Below are 16142 nucleotides of genomic sequence, written 5' to 3' on the forward strand. Positions count from 1 at the left end.
GGACAAAACTGCCTGACAGGTCGCGCCCCCCTGCCTCACGGGTTGCGCCCCTTTGGAGCTCTGTTTGGGGTACTTTCAGGTAGCTAAATTGAGCAAAAGTGGGCTTGTTGGAAAGGTCTGTGAGTCTACTTTCCAACCCAAATGGAATTTTTCAATTTGGAGTTCATTTGACCTGTCAAAAACCAATTCTCCCAAGACAGCTTTCTGCAGTTCAAAAAAGTGGCAGAAAGTCAAATTTTGCATGTATTTTGACCTTCTGGAGGCCCAAAACTCCATAAAAACTCAAGTCCATCCATGGGCATATGTAACTTTGCATAAAAAATCAGGAAATGCTGAGTTTTTTTGAAAAGGAGTTGCCATGACAAAGGGTCTCACCGGGGGTGAGACCCGTAAAAGAGCCAAAACCTGTAAATTACCAAAAAATGCCAAAATTACCCAAAATTCTCAAAAAAAATTGCGATTTGAGCTGTGGCTAGGCTATCGAGTGCCTTGATCCTTCAGTGAGGCCTCAGCCAAGATATGGAGTGGATTTGGCCTCTTTCTCCTTTTCAGTGCCTCGGTCAACCGCCTTTGAAACATTTTCATCTTTGCCTTGCACACATGCATTCTTGCCCAGTAATGGTTTTTCATGTTCCTCAGCAATTTCTTCTCTTGGTTGGCCTTAGCCAACAGCCTCTCCAAGTGTGCATTGACCCTGATAAGCATGGTCTCTCAGTCAGCGGGCAATGGATCACCGGGTCTTCTTCGGTTCAAGACTCGGTCACTACAAATCCTCCATAACTCATCAAGTGCCTGCTCATCTTCCAACTGTTTGTTGCGCTGCTCAAGGTAGGTGATGGTCCATTGTGCACCCTCTAGTCTCCTCTATACCTCAACCTCTGACACTGATGCTTGGTCATCACTCTACTCATATGTTTCGGTTTCTGACATGTTTGAGGAGCAGAGTGGACAAAATGTACTGTTGTTTCTGCTTATAAAAGTGTTGAACTCTATGTTGTTTCAAGGGGACAATGACATGAGGGAAATGTTAGGGGAGGGACCTCTTGCACAAGGAATTAGGAATATATGAATAACAGGGAATTTAGGGAATACATTGCAAACAAATATTTGCATATATACAGGCATACATGTACATAACATTTTATACTGAAGGTCGTTGAATCGGAGGGATGGAGGCTCTGACGGCGTTTCGGAAAGGACTGGGTTAAGGCCGCAGACCGCAGCGCAGGACCACAGTTAGGCGACGGATCGGGAGCTAGACAAGGGAATAGTTGACAGATCGACTGCAGCTCGCGACAAGGAAGAAGTCACTAACCGCCATGGAGGGTCAACAGATAACGGACCTCGTGGACTTCACCGAGGATCCGTTCAAGGGACAGACAGTTTTCTGAAACCCTAGCCTAGCTACGCCGGGTTTCGCTCCACCGTTTTCTGAGGGGTCACGCGCACAGGATGTTTTCCCGGTGGTTTCTCTGCCGGAACCCGCAAACACAGCAATCGGCTTGGAGGCACCGCCCCTCTCCCCAGGTACTGCCCTCCTTCTCACCTCGCTCTCGCCCGACGCTCTGAATTTCGATCCTATCTCCTCCCCGCTTCCGGGCACTCCAGAGGTGCAAGCGAATCAAGAGGGGACCGCGCCAAACCCTAGCCCGAACACTGGGGTAAAATCTTCTGGTTTCTTCGGCACCCCCACGGTAAATGTATATCCCCCGAAACCCTCAATACAGCCTAGGGTTTCTGATCCGCTTGCTGAACATCCATCGGCTCCTAGATCGAAGAAACGAAAAACAAAGTGTGTAAGAGCAACCTCGAAGGACATCACTGTGGAGTTCGGAAATCCTGCAGATTTTGAAGAAACCATGGTTATAGCACGTACAGTGCTGGTCGGACATGTGCGGGGGCGCTCTTACACGACGGAAAGGCTGAAGCGCTGGGTAAAGGAAATATGGGGAGGCATATTCACACAGATGCCAGCAGTCCGGGTTCTCCCACGAGGGTGGTTCTCCCTTCGCTTCGCTCATGAGGAACACACGGACACCGTACTTGAAAAATTTTGGCACATAGAAACAGCACCGGTCCTATTGAAGCGATGGAGTCCGCTCTTCGATCCGGAGCGTGAACAAATTGCAGCGGGGCCACTATGGGTCTGATTGCCAGGATTACCTATGCAATTCTGGAGAGACGATGCTTTCATCAGAATCGGTAATGCGTTAGGTACATATCTGGACCATGACCGATCCTATATTGACTCGGGGAAGCAAACGGTGGCTCGAATTCTGGTGCACCTGGACACTAGAGAAGGTTTGGAAGAGAAAATCACCCTGAAATCGGGAAAGCACAAGCGTTCGCAGATTCTAGACTATGAAGGAGTCCCCTTCCGCTGCAATCGGTGCCATCAAGTGGGTCACCTCTACAGGGACTGCCCACTGGTCAATAGTCCTGTCAGCTCTCCAAAGATCTCGCCCATTGCATCCAGAAGGAACTCTCCTCTCTCTCCTCCAGCGGTCCAGAAGCAAGCTGAACAAAAGGGCGACACCGGAAAATCTGAGCAGATCAAGATGGACGTGCCCTCCCCTCCCATGACTCGGGCACGGGCAGCTGCAGCAGCCGCACAGGCATCGGGTACTTTTCATATCTCTTCCCCTTTCTCAAATGAGCAATCAATTGAATTTTTAAATTCAGTATCATACTCCATGGCGCATTGCATTATCCCTCCACCTCCCTTTGTATCCTCCACTGCCCCCCCCTCTTTGACTCGATCTCCATCTCCCCCTTCGGAATCATCCCCCAGGAAACCTCCTCCCCATTCATATTCTCTTCGCCCTCGGACTTCTCATGCGGATCATTCTGATCCTCTGATCGGGTTGGGTATTATTTCCCCAGGGATGGGGTCAATCTCCACAAGGGGCAGGAAATCTGATCTTAACAAAGCTATCAAGCGCGTCGGTGTCGAAGTAGCATCAGGGCGACAGTCCACCATTGACGGGGTCCTTAGAGCATCAAAACCCCCAAAGCGGGGACCCTCATGAAGTGTCTCTCTTTCAACTGCAGGGGTCTGGCTAGTAACCCCAAAAAACTAGCCATCAAGCGACTTTTTGAGGTCGAAACCCCTGATATTATCCTTCTTCAAGAAACCCTAGGACCTGTTGAGGCCATCACCCTCACTCTCAGCCACATCTCGTCTCGATGGAACTTCATTGCCCTGGATGCAAATGGTAGATCAGGGGGTTTGGCAATTGGTTTCAACCCAAAAACCATCAGACTGGACTCTTCCTGGGGTGGTCCTGGATTTTTGGGGATTGATATCTTCTCAGCTGAACTAGGGATTAATCTGCGCATTGTCAATACATATGGGCCATGCCATCAGAGGGAGATATTTTGGAGACAGCTCCTCAGCAGCAGACTGATGTCCCTGGACCACATCATCTTGGGAGGTGACCTAAATTTTTCATTGGGTTTTCGTGAATCATGGGGCTCTATGGCGCAGATAGATTCCATTACTGACTTCATGAGAAGCCTCTTGGAGCAATATGACTATATTGACATCCCAATGCAGAAGCCCCTACCTACGTGGAGAAATAGAAGGGTAGGTCGAGCAGCACTAGCCCGCAGACTTGATAGATTCCTGCTAAAAGGACCTTTGATCCACAATCTCCACCGGTACAAACAATGGGTAGGATCCGGAGGCATTTCAGATCACTCCCCAATCTTAATGGAGATCATGGGCCCCCTCCCAAAGCCGAAAGCTCCATTCAAATTCAATCATCACTGGCTCAAGGATCAAAGCTTCACTAATCTTGTATCAGATTTCTGGAAATCCCATCCTATTGACCGGGAATCATCGATGGCAAGGGGGTTTGTCAAAAATTTGACAGAACTCAAGCACATGGTGATAGAATGGGCCAAAGCAAAGAAGATCAGGGAGGACGAACATCTCATCAGAGTGGAAGAAGAGCTCAAAGCCCTCCAGGATGACAGAAATCTGGCATTTGGATCTATGGAGGACAAGACACGCTTGATTGAATTAGAAAACCAAAAGCAGAACATTCTAAAGCTCAGGGAGGAATCTCTTAGACTTCGGAGCAGGGCTGTCTGGCTCAAAGCAGGGGATGAGAACTCAAGATTTTTTCACAATTTTGCAAAAGGGAGGAGATTGGCAAACACCATATGGAATCTTCCCCTGCCTGATGGAGGAGTGGCGGACACTTTTAACAAGCTCTCTCAGCTAGGTACATCTCATTTCAGAGGTATTTATAAAAGTCCTGCTGGCACAAATCTGGCTGAAATCATCAGGGTGGCTTCGCATTTTCCCAGATTTGTGAATGAGGAGGACATAGATCCGCTCACTGACCCGGTCACTATGGAAGAACTGGAGAGCACCATCAAGTGGTTTCAGAAGGAAAAGAGCCCTGGACCAGATGGATGGACTATTGAGTTTTACTCAGCCTTTTTTGAATTACTTGGCGAAGATATCCTGAGGGTGGTTGAGGAGAGTAGAATATCGGGACAAATCTATCATGCTATAAACTCCACCTTCATTGCCCTCATCCCCAAATCAGACTCCCCTTCATCCTTCGATGACTTCCGGCCTATTTCTTTGTGCAATGTCCTCTACAAAATCATCTCGAAAATCATAGCCAACCGGATCCGGCCTATTCTGTCCAAGCATATTGCTCCCCAACAGTTTGCTTTCCTGGAAGACAGACAAATCCATGAAGCCATTGGATCTGCCCAGGAAGCAATCCACTCCATCTGGACCAAGAGACTTAAATGCATTCTCCTCAAGATTGACCTCTCAAAGGCTTTTGATCGTGTAAGCTGGCTCTTTATCAAAATGATCCTCATTCATCTGGGTTTTCCCCTCCACTTCATCAACTGGATTATGGCTTGCATCACATCCCCTACTTTTAGCATCCTTATCAACGGCGCTGCTTCCCACTTCTTCCACTCCGAAAGAGGTCTTCGCCAGGGCTGTCCTCTGTCACCCCTACTTTTCCTTCTGGTGATGGAAGCCCTGAGTCGATTAATTATCTCAGCAAAAAGGGATGGATCCATCAGGGGTCTAAAAATCTCAGATGAGTGTTTTCTTACTCATCTTCTGTTCGTCGATGATGTGCTTATCATGCTAGATGGCAGCATACAGGATACCTCCACCTTCAACAGAATTCTAAAGCTCTTTGCTCAAGCAACAGGGATGGAGGTAAACCGGACAAAATCTTCTATCACTCTGGTTGGCACATCAGTAAATGAATCATATGCTGCAAGCCAAGCTTTTCCTTTCTCCACCCATCCTCTGGACAGGGGGCTAAAATACCTGGGATTCTGGCTTAAACCCACCTCTCAAAAGATCGCGGACTGGGTGTGGCTGGTAGCAAAAGTGGAGAAAAGAATCTCTTGCTGGAGCTTTAGATATCTATCCAGAGCCGGTAGATTAACCTTGATCAAATCCGTGCTGGAAGCTACACCGGTTTTTTGGATGGCGCTCGCTTGGATTCCCCGAAACATTTTATCAAAGCTTCAGAGACTTTGTAACAGATATCTTTGGGCTGGCAACAAAGAAAAGCGCACCTTCGCTTGGGTTAGATGGAATTCGATTGCCCTCCCCAAGAAATGGGGTGGTTGGGGTTTAAAGGATCTTCCCACTTTCGCCTGTGCTCTGGCAGCCAAGATGGGCTGGGCCCTGATGACAACACACAGTTTATGGACCTCCATTGTTTACCACAAATACATTTGGCCCCGAAATGTTTTGGACTGGCTCAGACTGCCAACTTGGAACAAAGTTGGAATATCATCCATCTGGAAGGTCGTGCTTCATGCTCTGCCACTCATCAGGAACAACATTGTTTGGAGAATAAAAAGCGGGGACAGAGCACGAGTTGGTCTCGACCCTTGGAATGGCAGTGGGGGGAGACACATGCTGCCGCAGGACCTGGTCGACTTCCTTTCTGCACACAACATCAAAGTAATTGCTCAGATTGCGGATCAGGACCACTCAGACATTTTTCACCAGGCTTGGAAGACTGCATTCCATCTTAACCTTCCAGAGAGATGGCACACGACCTGGCAAGATTATTGTGCTGCCCTGATGGAATCCCATATCAGAATTACTGAGGGTCCGGATGAACTGATATGGTATCAAGCTGATAGCGGATTGTACACTCCAAAGGAGGGATACACACATCTTATCATCCAGAAAAAGCCCGAGGTTCTTGACAGTTGGTGGCAGAAAATATGGAAACTCTCAGCCTCGCCCCGGTCAAAGCTTTTTACCTGGTGCGTCCTGCGAAACAAGGTACCCACGGGAGACTATCTTATGCGACGAGCATTACATGGTCCGACGAGATGTGCCCTCTGTAAAGCGGATTCTGAATCCTCTGTGCATCTATTTCTGCATTGCAATTCTGTACAACAAATATGGATCAATATAAAGCCTTTTATTCCTTTCAATGGGGATTGGGGTGGTCCCGATCCAATCAGTGCTTGGATTGATTGGGACAAAAGGCACAAAGGATCGAAGGCGGCAAACCTCCCTATTATTGTAAACTGGATTGTTTGGAAAGTCAGGAACAGCCTGATTTTTGATGACAAGGTTCCTCGATGGCCTCTCATTGAAGCAGGCATTATCACAGCATACAATGAGTTACCTGACCCGCCCCCCTCAAAAGCCCGTCGACCAAACCCTCCACCAAACATCGATCCAGGCACCCCATGGGCATACTTCGATGGAGCTGCAAATGCTCAAAGCTGTGGGGGTGGCTTCATTCTGCACCTAAACTCAAATCACTCCTACCATATAAAAGCTGGCTTGGGGGCAGGAACAAACAATTATGCTGAACTTATCTCATTGCGTCACCTCCTGCATTTTGCTCTTAGTCATCATTGCACTAGCATCAACATATATGGGGACTCCCAGATCATTACAAATTGGTTCAATGAGATTTCTACATGTCACATGCACACACTCAGAGTTATAATGGATGAAGTTCGGCAGCTCAAAGAGGCTTTTACTCATATCACTGTTGCTCACATTTACAGGGAACATAATATGGAGGCTGACAAATTGTCCAAGGAGGCCGCGCTGATGGATCGTGGCATATGGGAGATCACTGAAATTTTGGATCAGCAAGAACGAAAATTCTACCATCGGCCCTATATAGACCCGGGATATCCTACAGCGGGTCTACCCCATACATAACATATCAAATCGGCAGCAGTTTTACAGACCACAGTTTTTGCATAGTCCTTTTATTTTGAACAAACTGAAGGTTGCTGAAAGGCAACAAATCTTTTTTACAGACAAAACAGGATTGCACAAGTGTTTATATCAGACAAATGAACAATGTAAATCTTTTTGAAAAATGTACAGATCCACAGCGATCATGGCATATGCGATAAAGCATCTACATATGTAATCTTTTCATATTAATGAAAATTTTACGGATTTTTCCAGGGGAAAAAAAATACATGTACATAACAAGGATATAGGGAATCATTTACAAAATCACTGCATATATGAATACATGTATAAACAGTGAACATAAGGGAATACATGTATGTAACAAGGGGACATTTGGAAACTTATTTACAAAAACTTTCACATATTCGCCAAGAAATTTTTATGTTTATAGCATGCATATGGTGAAGCAAGAGTAGGGTTTGAGTTTTTGATGCTTTGGGAGGGGGAAAGGGTTTGCAATTATTTACAACATAGCATGGGGAAAATAGATATGAATGAAAATATGAGTAAAAAGGGAAGGAGGGAAACAATTTACCAAGGGGAATACCTTGAAACAACACAAACCCTAGCACATTTACACATTAACAATGCAGCCATATAGTGTCTTTTCACTTGCATGATTTGAGGTTAAAACACAAGCATGAGGGCTTACATTCATAACCAACCACCAAAATGATGTGTAGAGAGCCTACCTTGAACAAATTTAACAAATTGTGGTTCCTTGGCAGCTCACTGGAAAAGTTCTGTGGAGAAATCCCCAACGGGTCGCGCGCCCCTGACGGGTCGCGCCAGTGTAATTTTTGCACTGGCAGAGGGTGCCTGACGGGTCGCGCGCCTTTCAGGAGGCTTTTGGAGGCCTTCCTAGTGTCATAATAAGGTGCAGGATAGCTCTTTGGAAAGGTCTTTGAGTCTACGTTCCAAACCAACTAGAATTTTTCAATTTGGAGTTCATTTGACCTGTCAAAAATCAAATCTCCCAAGACTAGTCAAAAAGTGCCAAATGAGGCTGCCTCAAGGAAGAGTGCTATTGCAGTCAACTTTTGAATGCCTTCCTCAACCCCAAATTGAGCTCATGATAGCTCATTGGAAATATCTTTGTGTATAGTTATCATTTCACCCATCAAGAAAATCATTTGGCCAACCAAGTTAGGATAAAACTTGATTTTCCCAAGGTCACTTCAGAGGTGTCTTTGATTCTCCTGAGGAAACGGTATTCTTGACATTTCTCTCAAACCATGACACCTGTGCAAAAAGTGAAGGAGGTTTTTCTTCCTTGGCATGTTTTGGACAAAAACCTTTCTCCGTTTCCCAAAATTAATCTTTTATTTCTCTGAAACATCATTTGAGTGAAACTTGTCCCGATGTGTGAAACAAGGAATTTTGTCGAAATGGAGCGAAATGAAGGGGATAGGGGGCTTATAAATTCTTGGGGAAATTTTTGGGAGTGGGGAGGGATGTTAGGAAGCAAGGGAAAGTGGAATCTCAGAGATTGAGTGAGGGGAAGGGGTCCAAAAGGGCAAAACACAGGCCCAACCTAGAAAATTGTCAGGTTGTAGCTAGAAACTAGGGTTTGTGAAAAAATGAGGAATTTGGGGGATCTGAGTGTTGGGAAGTGTTTGATAAGGTATTTTAAGGATAGGGGAAGGTGTATGAACATCAGGATACAAGTTTTGCCGATGATTTGACCATCCAAGAGAAATTAGCTTTCAAAACCCTAGGAGAGGGAAATGACCTTGCCAAGGCACAACTGAAGCATGAACAAGGTGTACAATGACTCATTAGACACTGAGATGATAATGAAAACCATATGAATGATGATAGACTCAGCTGAATAATGACATGGACCGCCATTTGGACAACTTTGAGAAGAGTGAAAGCAAACCCTAGACCTAATGCCTAGTGACCAAATTTTGCTTGAAGACTCACTGAAATGACAAAATTTGACCTTGACACTTCAAAATCACTTTGTAAGAGCATATTTGATCACTGGAGGAAGGCTGGAAAGACTGACACTAACAGATTGAACCTGAGAGAGAGAGCTATTAAGATCTTCAAACAAGGAATACATCATAGCATCTGAAAGAGGTAGGTCTCATTCCTCTTCTTTAATTTCGATTATAATATAGCAAAGTGTCTTGTAGAATGTCTTGTTTGTTGCTAGACCCACTCATTGGGATAGACGGATCGTCTTTGTTGGCAGAGAAGATTTTCCTACAAAACAAAATGACGACTCCACTGGGGAAGCTATAACCTTTTCATCCTCCTTTCTCAACTGATCTCTTGATTAGTTTGATTGACTATCATGTTCTCAGTTAGGTTGGGTTGATATAGGTATGCATAATCACTGGTTACTACTTTAGAGTGTTAAGTTTAAAGTGTTTGTGCAATATTGCTTTTTCCCATATTCCTCTCTCACTGCGAGTTTTATCAGTGACATTCATGTTGGTAGTTCATGTTTTTACCTTTACAGTCATGCCAAAAACCCTTTTCTTCACAGTTTAATCACGCTGAAGACCAGCACAGTTTTTGCTATGAAAAGTAGTGCTGACAACACAATTTTTGCTATGAAAAGTAGCGTTGATGACCTTGTCAGCACGGGTTTTTCTACCTAAAGTAGCGTTGATCCTTGAATGTGAGAATTTTTAGGTTTGTACCTTAGAATCTAGTTTGTCTTGGCCCTTGAGGTCTCTTCCCGTCCTGTATGCTTGGATTTGTTAGTGTTTTTGATTGATTGCCTTGATTAATTTGCAAAATTTGTCTCATTGGCTTTGAAGTGAAATCTGATTGGGTTCTATGGTTTCTAGTCAATTTGTCATTGCTTGCTGCTTGTTGGTGTCATTGAGATGCTGGTTTTGCTGATTGATTGAGTGTTGTTTTCTGTGGAAATCATTGAAAACATCGTTTTTCATTTGTTTTAGCTTGTCTTTCAAAATTTAATTTTCGTGAAAATGCATTATATTAGTTGCATTGAAAAGTTATTTTTCGAGATTCATCATTGAAAATAGATCACATTTTTCAGTGATTGAAAGCTAAAAAATGTATTAGGTGCATAAAATCATTCAAGATGAAAAGAAAATCATAATTCATATAAGTGCATCTTCATAAAATAAGATCATTTTTCTTTCAAAAGAGTTCCATTTAGGATAGTGAAAAGTGGAAATCGTTTTTACTTTTGGCATTGCATTTGGAAGACGAAAGTGAAAGTTAGTGAAAGGAATTTTGCTTGATTCATTTTGTTTGATGCATTATTGATTGAAATTTCTTCCCTTAATTAGTCTAGCTTTCATTGAAACAAAAAGTTTTCCTTTTCTCATATAGTTTCATCTTAGGTGTTGAGGTGACATAAATTTGAGCCATAAAATTGAAACATCATTCAAGAAAAAAATTAAAATTTATCCAATCAACCTAAGGAACATTTGGAACTTAATGCAAACATTTATAGGTCTAGGCTAGATACGTGTTTCAGAATTTATAAATATAGCAGCTATCGTTAACTCCTGCATTGTATACTGCGGGTAAAATCCCTTTCCAGTACTGAAGTATATCAGAGTCTGTCCAGTACTCTAGGGTATATAAGCAACATTCTAGTATGGTAAGTATATCAGAACGCTCTCACCGAATGATTATGCATTATATGGCACTAACATAGACTTGTGATCTCTGTATCATCGAGTATATATTGGGAGACCCCATTAGGTTTCTATCCTTTAGCCATAGATAACCGAGTTAGTTGCCTTGTAAACATGATACACTGAACACAACATTCGGGGACATCAACTATCGTACATTAAGTCCTTGGTTTCGGCTAAGGTGTATATAACGGTTCATAGATACTTGGTGAACCCTTTTACCTAGTTACTCCTTTTTGATTTATTTGTTGTTAATTTCTAAAATTAATTGATCATGGAACAACATCGTTCTTGTGGAAATACTCCTTAGTGTTGAAGAATGTAGGGAAAAGTAGTGTTGTGATGATTCTTCATTGCTTGATAACAATTTTTGGAGTCTTTTTACTATTTCTTGTTAGCTTATGATTCTTCTTCTTCTTATTAGTGTATATGTGTGTACTTCATCAAAATGCTACCAAAACAAAATAACAAGAACACAAAGTTTGGCTCTCTGCGAGGGACAAAACCTCTCCACTCTTGAGAGGAAAACCCTTTGTAAGTTTTCTCTTATTGAAGCTTATTATTTGAAAAACTGCCAAATGCTAGACCCTTGACTAAGATGTCCTCCAAGCATAAGTCAAATCCTTCCTCTTTTAGCACTCTAACTTTTGTCACATATATCTTTGTCTTCCAGAACTTCGTCCTCCTTCTTCCACCTTGTTAAAAACCTTGTATCACTTGCTATAGAGAAGACACTATTGATGAGAGGCTTATTCTTATGATGATTCCTTTCTACTTTCCATCAATCAACTAACTTCAATGTAGGGCTATTATGATTGCATACAGAGTTTGGATTATCACACGTGTGATTGTTTTCTACCCTAGAAAACAATTGATGCAACTTCGATATTGGTCATTCTTCCTTCGTTTATGAGGGCTTCTCCTTCGCTTGTAAAGAGAGGTCTTGTAGACATTATTTGTACCCATAACATCGAGATATGTTGGCCTATACTTTTCTACTGCTATGAACATAGTCATATCTTCCTTGACCTCACACGTGTGACTGTATTTGCTTCAGAAATATCCTTCTTACCTTCACTGATCTGTCTTCTTATTACACTGCCCTTGTAACCCTTTACCTTGGCTTGTTCTTGTCCTACTTCGTCCTCTTTCTTACTTGCGGATTTCAAAGTGAAGTATATCAAATGAAGAGTTGACAACCTCTATAAATAGAGGTTTTTCCCTCCTCTTTTAGGGTGATTTGATTGTCCATTAGGCCGACTTATAGTTTTCACTATAATTCAACTTTTATCCATTGTTCTTCTACTTGGAGTCTTTGTTGATGCTAGGAGACGATTTGACTTATCTTGGAGGTGTTCCCATGACCTTGTATAATGACTTGCTTGATGTAACATGCCCTCAATGGGTTTTATCATAATTACATTCCGACTTTGACTTTCTAGAAGCACAAAAATGTGCTTGACCTATTTTCAATGAGAAAGAAAATCATTGACAAATATTACAAAAATAATTTCTCTTTTCTCGAATAAATTAAAATATCAAAATTACATTTATGAAGACCTAGCCTAGTTACAGTTCCTTCAAAAATTAGTCTATCTTAGGTTGATACTGATGGAAACATTTACTGATTCTACTAGTGAAGGAAACACCTCTCATGGGAATCCTAGTCCTTTTCCTTTATTGGAAATACTAGTGCTCCCTATATGGCAACATTGTCCCTTCCTGGGTTGACCATTGGTTTGCCAGTTTGGTTATTTTGACCTGGGTGATTTCGAGTGTCCAAACTGCTTTTCCACTGAATTCTCCTCCACTTGAACAACATCAACCTCATGTTGAGCCTAAAGTTGACCCCTTGCCTTCTTTACCCTGTTCTTCCACTTTTCCTGGTGAAAGTCTGGATTCTAGTAACCGGGAAGCTAAGAAGAAGAAGAAGCAACATAAGCAAGGGGGAAACCAAACAGCCATTTCTATGGATGCGACCAATGTATAAAAATATTCCAACTAGACCCGAAAAGTAAAATTCCCTTACAAGTTATGTAAGGGTGACCACCTTCTTTGGAATTGTCCTGGTATTCCCAAGGTCTTAGAAGTGTGGTCCATAGATTTAGATCAACCTTTGTCATCAGCCTTTAGAGATCATGTTGGTGATAAACCCTCAACTAGTAATAATAAATCTCATGTGAAAAAGGGAAAAGTCAAATTTCCCTGTAAGTAATGTGAAGGTAATCATCCAATTCACTTTTTCCCTCTTATGGATGAAGCTTCCAAAGAGTTGGAAAAACTTATTGCTTCCCAGCCTCGTCTTTTGACTGGTTATTGAAATATTTCCCCTTATCCTTTGCAAGTTGATCTAGTTATTGATCAAAAGTCATGTTTAGTCAACCCCACTCTCTCTTAAAGTGAGTCTCGTGCATCCGTTATCGACCAACCATTGGTTGAGAAACTAGTAGAACTAGCTCCACCTTCAGTTAATCGTACCTTTCCAGTAGAAAGTGAACCTCATACTGCTCATGTTCGTCTGGTGTCTTCAGTTTTACATGATATGGAGGAAAATCCTCCCATTCCCAAGGTGCATGAGAGTAGTTCTCCTATTCCCATAATGCAAGATGGAAGCTATCATGTTCCTACAACACCCCCTTTGAGTAGTTCAATCACTTAATATTTTGATTGGATTCGACTGGTAGGATATTGTCTTCCATATTATGTGTCTTTCTAGATTACAGTGCATGCTTACCATATGGCCGTACATAGTACAAGCATAGACGAGGGCACATCTGTTATTATTTTTTCCTCAACTGCTTGGAAAGCTTTAGGTTCTCCTTAGCTTGTCCCTGCCACCCAGAATCTGTTAGCTTTTAACAGAGGAACTAGTCAACTGTTAGGGATCCTTTCTAAGTTTCCTATTACTTTAGGAGGAAATATTTTATATATAGACGTGATGGTTATCCAAGGCCTTTTGGATTTTAATATACTCCTTGGTTGTGACTACGTTTACGTCATGGGAGCTCTTATCTCTTCCCTCTTTCGAGTGATGTGTTTCCCGCATGAAGGAAGCATTGTGATCATTGATAAACTTATGTTCATTGGTATTGAAACAACTCCCAATCAACCATCATCCCTAAATGGTTTTTACATGCAAGCGGTATCACCCCCGCCACAGGTTAATTATGTGGCTACCTGTTCCATGCACACACTACTGATGATCTAGTAGGTGATGTAGTACGCCGTTTACCGGGGGAATTGGAGCCTGATTTTTCCATTGGATCCTTGGACATGTATTCCTTTCAAAGTGTTGTTCTCTCATCTAATGAGAACCCCTTGGAATCCATTACCTCTTTTGGTTTGTGATCACAGGACCTATGGAGCAGAGTTCCTTGTCTTGTGTCAAGCTCATTAAAAAATGAAACAAGGGCCATGAGGATATTTCTTTTACTATGTCAACCTTGTTAAAAAATGAAATAGGTTCCCTAAGAGCAGGGTTCCTTTACATGTATCAATCTCGGTAAAAAATGAAACAAGATGTCATGAGCATGGTTATTTTCCTGTGTCAATCTCGTTAAAAAATTAAACAAATCCCCTTCCAATTCAAGTCTTTGATTAGATATCGTAAAATCCTAGTCGAGTCTTCCAATTGATCTCATAAGTAATCCTTCCTTCCATCCACCTGTTAGTCACCCGTAGTCTCCATTTTTAAAAAGGGGTATTGCTAGACTAGTTTTAAAATCTCTTGGGAATCCTTGTCGAATGACGTTGTTGAATATTTCCATGATGTGCAGTGCAAGAATGTTCATTCCCCACTTTAGATATTCTTCTTGAAGTTCAACCAAGTCCTTTACCTTCCCTATTTTCGACTTCTTAATTCTTGTAATGTGAAAATATTTGTTGTTGTGTTGATCCTGGGAGGAGGCTTTTCCCTTGACTCTTTCTCATAGAGTTGTCTTGCATAGTCAAACCATTGATTAGCTATAATATTATTTTCATTTCTTCTTCTTTGATTGAAGTTCCTGCCAAAAATGCTTCGGGAGATTCTTGCCTAGATATATTAACTTTTCTCACCTTTTTTACATGAAATCATATTTGTTATTTTTTAAAATATGATTATATAAATTTACATGCATCTTCTCCTCGCCTGTCTTTTTCAAGGTTTTTCTTGCCATTGTTCATTCATCCTTGGACCAAGCATTTACAGGAAAATAATTTGATTCAGATTTCCTATTTTTTTCTCTTTTGCACTTCCTAAGTTCACTTTGAATTATTTTTGTTATCTCATGACTATTGGGGCTTTGGGAACCACTCTTCCCTTTCTGAATTGATCCCTCCAACATTGTTTAGAATATAGTGCAATTTTCTTCTGTTAGAAGAATTTTTCTGCTTGATATCAATTGCCGAGAACATTGTGTTTTCCTCCTATGCTGAATTAACTCTAACCAAGATAACTTTATATAAATTGGGTTATGGTTTGATTTTAAGTCCCACATAAGCTCAGCAATATTAACTTCATCTATCCTTTCTATCAAGCCTTGCAAACGAATAACGTAGTCAACAACACCCACCCCATTGTATGTGTTGCAAGTGAACTTCCCAAACTTTTTCCATTTATCTAGATCATTGCAGATAATTAAGTTGAAATCACCACACAACGTGAGCAACTCCTCTCCAAAATGATTGCTAACTTTTTCGTCTTCTGAACATCTCAACCATTGGGGATTCTCCTATTCAATGAATGAGATAGGGTTGTGATCCTCTTTGCAACCAAAAATACTAGCTTAACAATGATGCAATCAAAATAATAACAATGATGCAATTTCTTTGCATGAGATGTGCACAAATAAGCCTTTTCTTATGTTACACGTGCTACACATAAACATATATGGTAACAAAAATAATTACTTCAACACGACATTAGGAGCAAACATTTATTCTAACAACATGCATGATCTATTCCGGTCAGCATTCATTCTAAACACATGTTGATTTATGCCTTCTAGAGAGGTAGCCAAAACTTGCCGCAATTCATCATCTAGTTCATGTTTATCTCCTCATCACTTTGGAATTGTTGTTAATTCACTTTTATTTATTGTTGAAAGTTATATATACACCAAACAAAGAACATTCTTCTAGTCAGTGTGTGTTATGCTCCATAACATTGTTTGTACCTCACAAAGTGGTTCTCCATAGGTCAAGACTAGGGTTTTGAAGCACTTAGGGTTTCTTCATCATATATTGTTAGGGATTCATTTATGGTTTTATAGTATGCTTCAACAAGGATAGGGTAC

The 16142-nt window shown here is 41.8% G+C and overlaps 1 protein-coding gene across 1 annotated transcript; it reads left to right on the forward strand.

Moving 5' to 3' along the window:
• Positions 1-2165: 2165 nt before the first annotated feature.
• On the forward strand, positions 2166-7195 carry LOC149191872 (uncharacterized). The gene is made up of 2 exons (XM_089406762.1): positions 2166-2622; positions 4146-7195. The coding sequence occupies exons 1-2, from the start codon at positions 2166-2168 to the stop codon at positions 7193-7195; spliced, it is 3507 nt and encodes a 1168-aa protein (XP_089262888.1).
• Positions 7196-16142: the final 8947 nt, after the last annotated feature.

The sequence above is a fragment of the Pinus tabuliformis genome, chromosome 2_2 (genome assembly GCF_031772625.1).
Source record: "Pinus tabuliformis cultivar Carrire ecotype Pingquan chromosome 2_2, CPIR1, whole genome shotgun sequence".
In the NCBI taxonomy this organism is placed as follows: Eukaryota; Viridiplantae; Streptophyta; class Pinopsida; order Pinales; family Pinaceae; genus Pinus; species Pinus tabuliformis.

Excerpts from the sequence above, each read along its gene's own strand:
- LOC149191872 (XM_089406762.1), top strand. The coding sequence starts at position 2,166 with ATGCAATTCTGGAGAGACGATGCTTTCATCAGAATCGGTAATGCGTTA. Across the intron at positions 2,623-4,145 it reads AGCAGCCGCACAGGCATCGG|GGAGGAGATTGGCAAACACC; the intron begins GTACTTTTCATA and ends ATTTTGCAAAAG.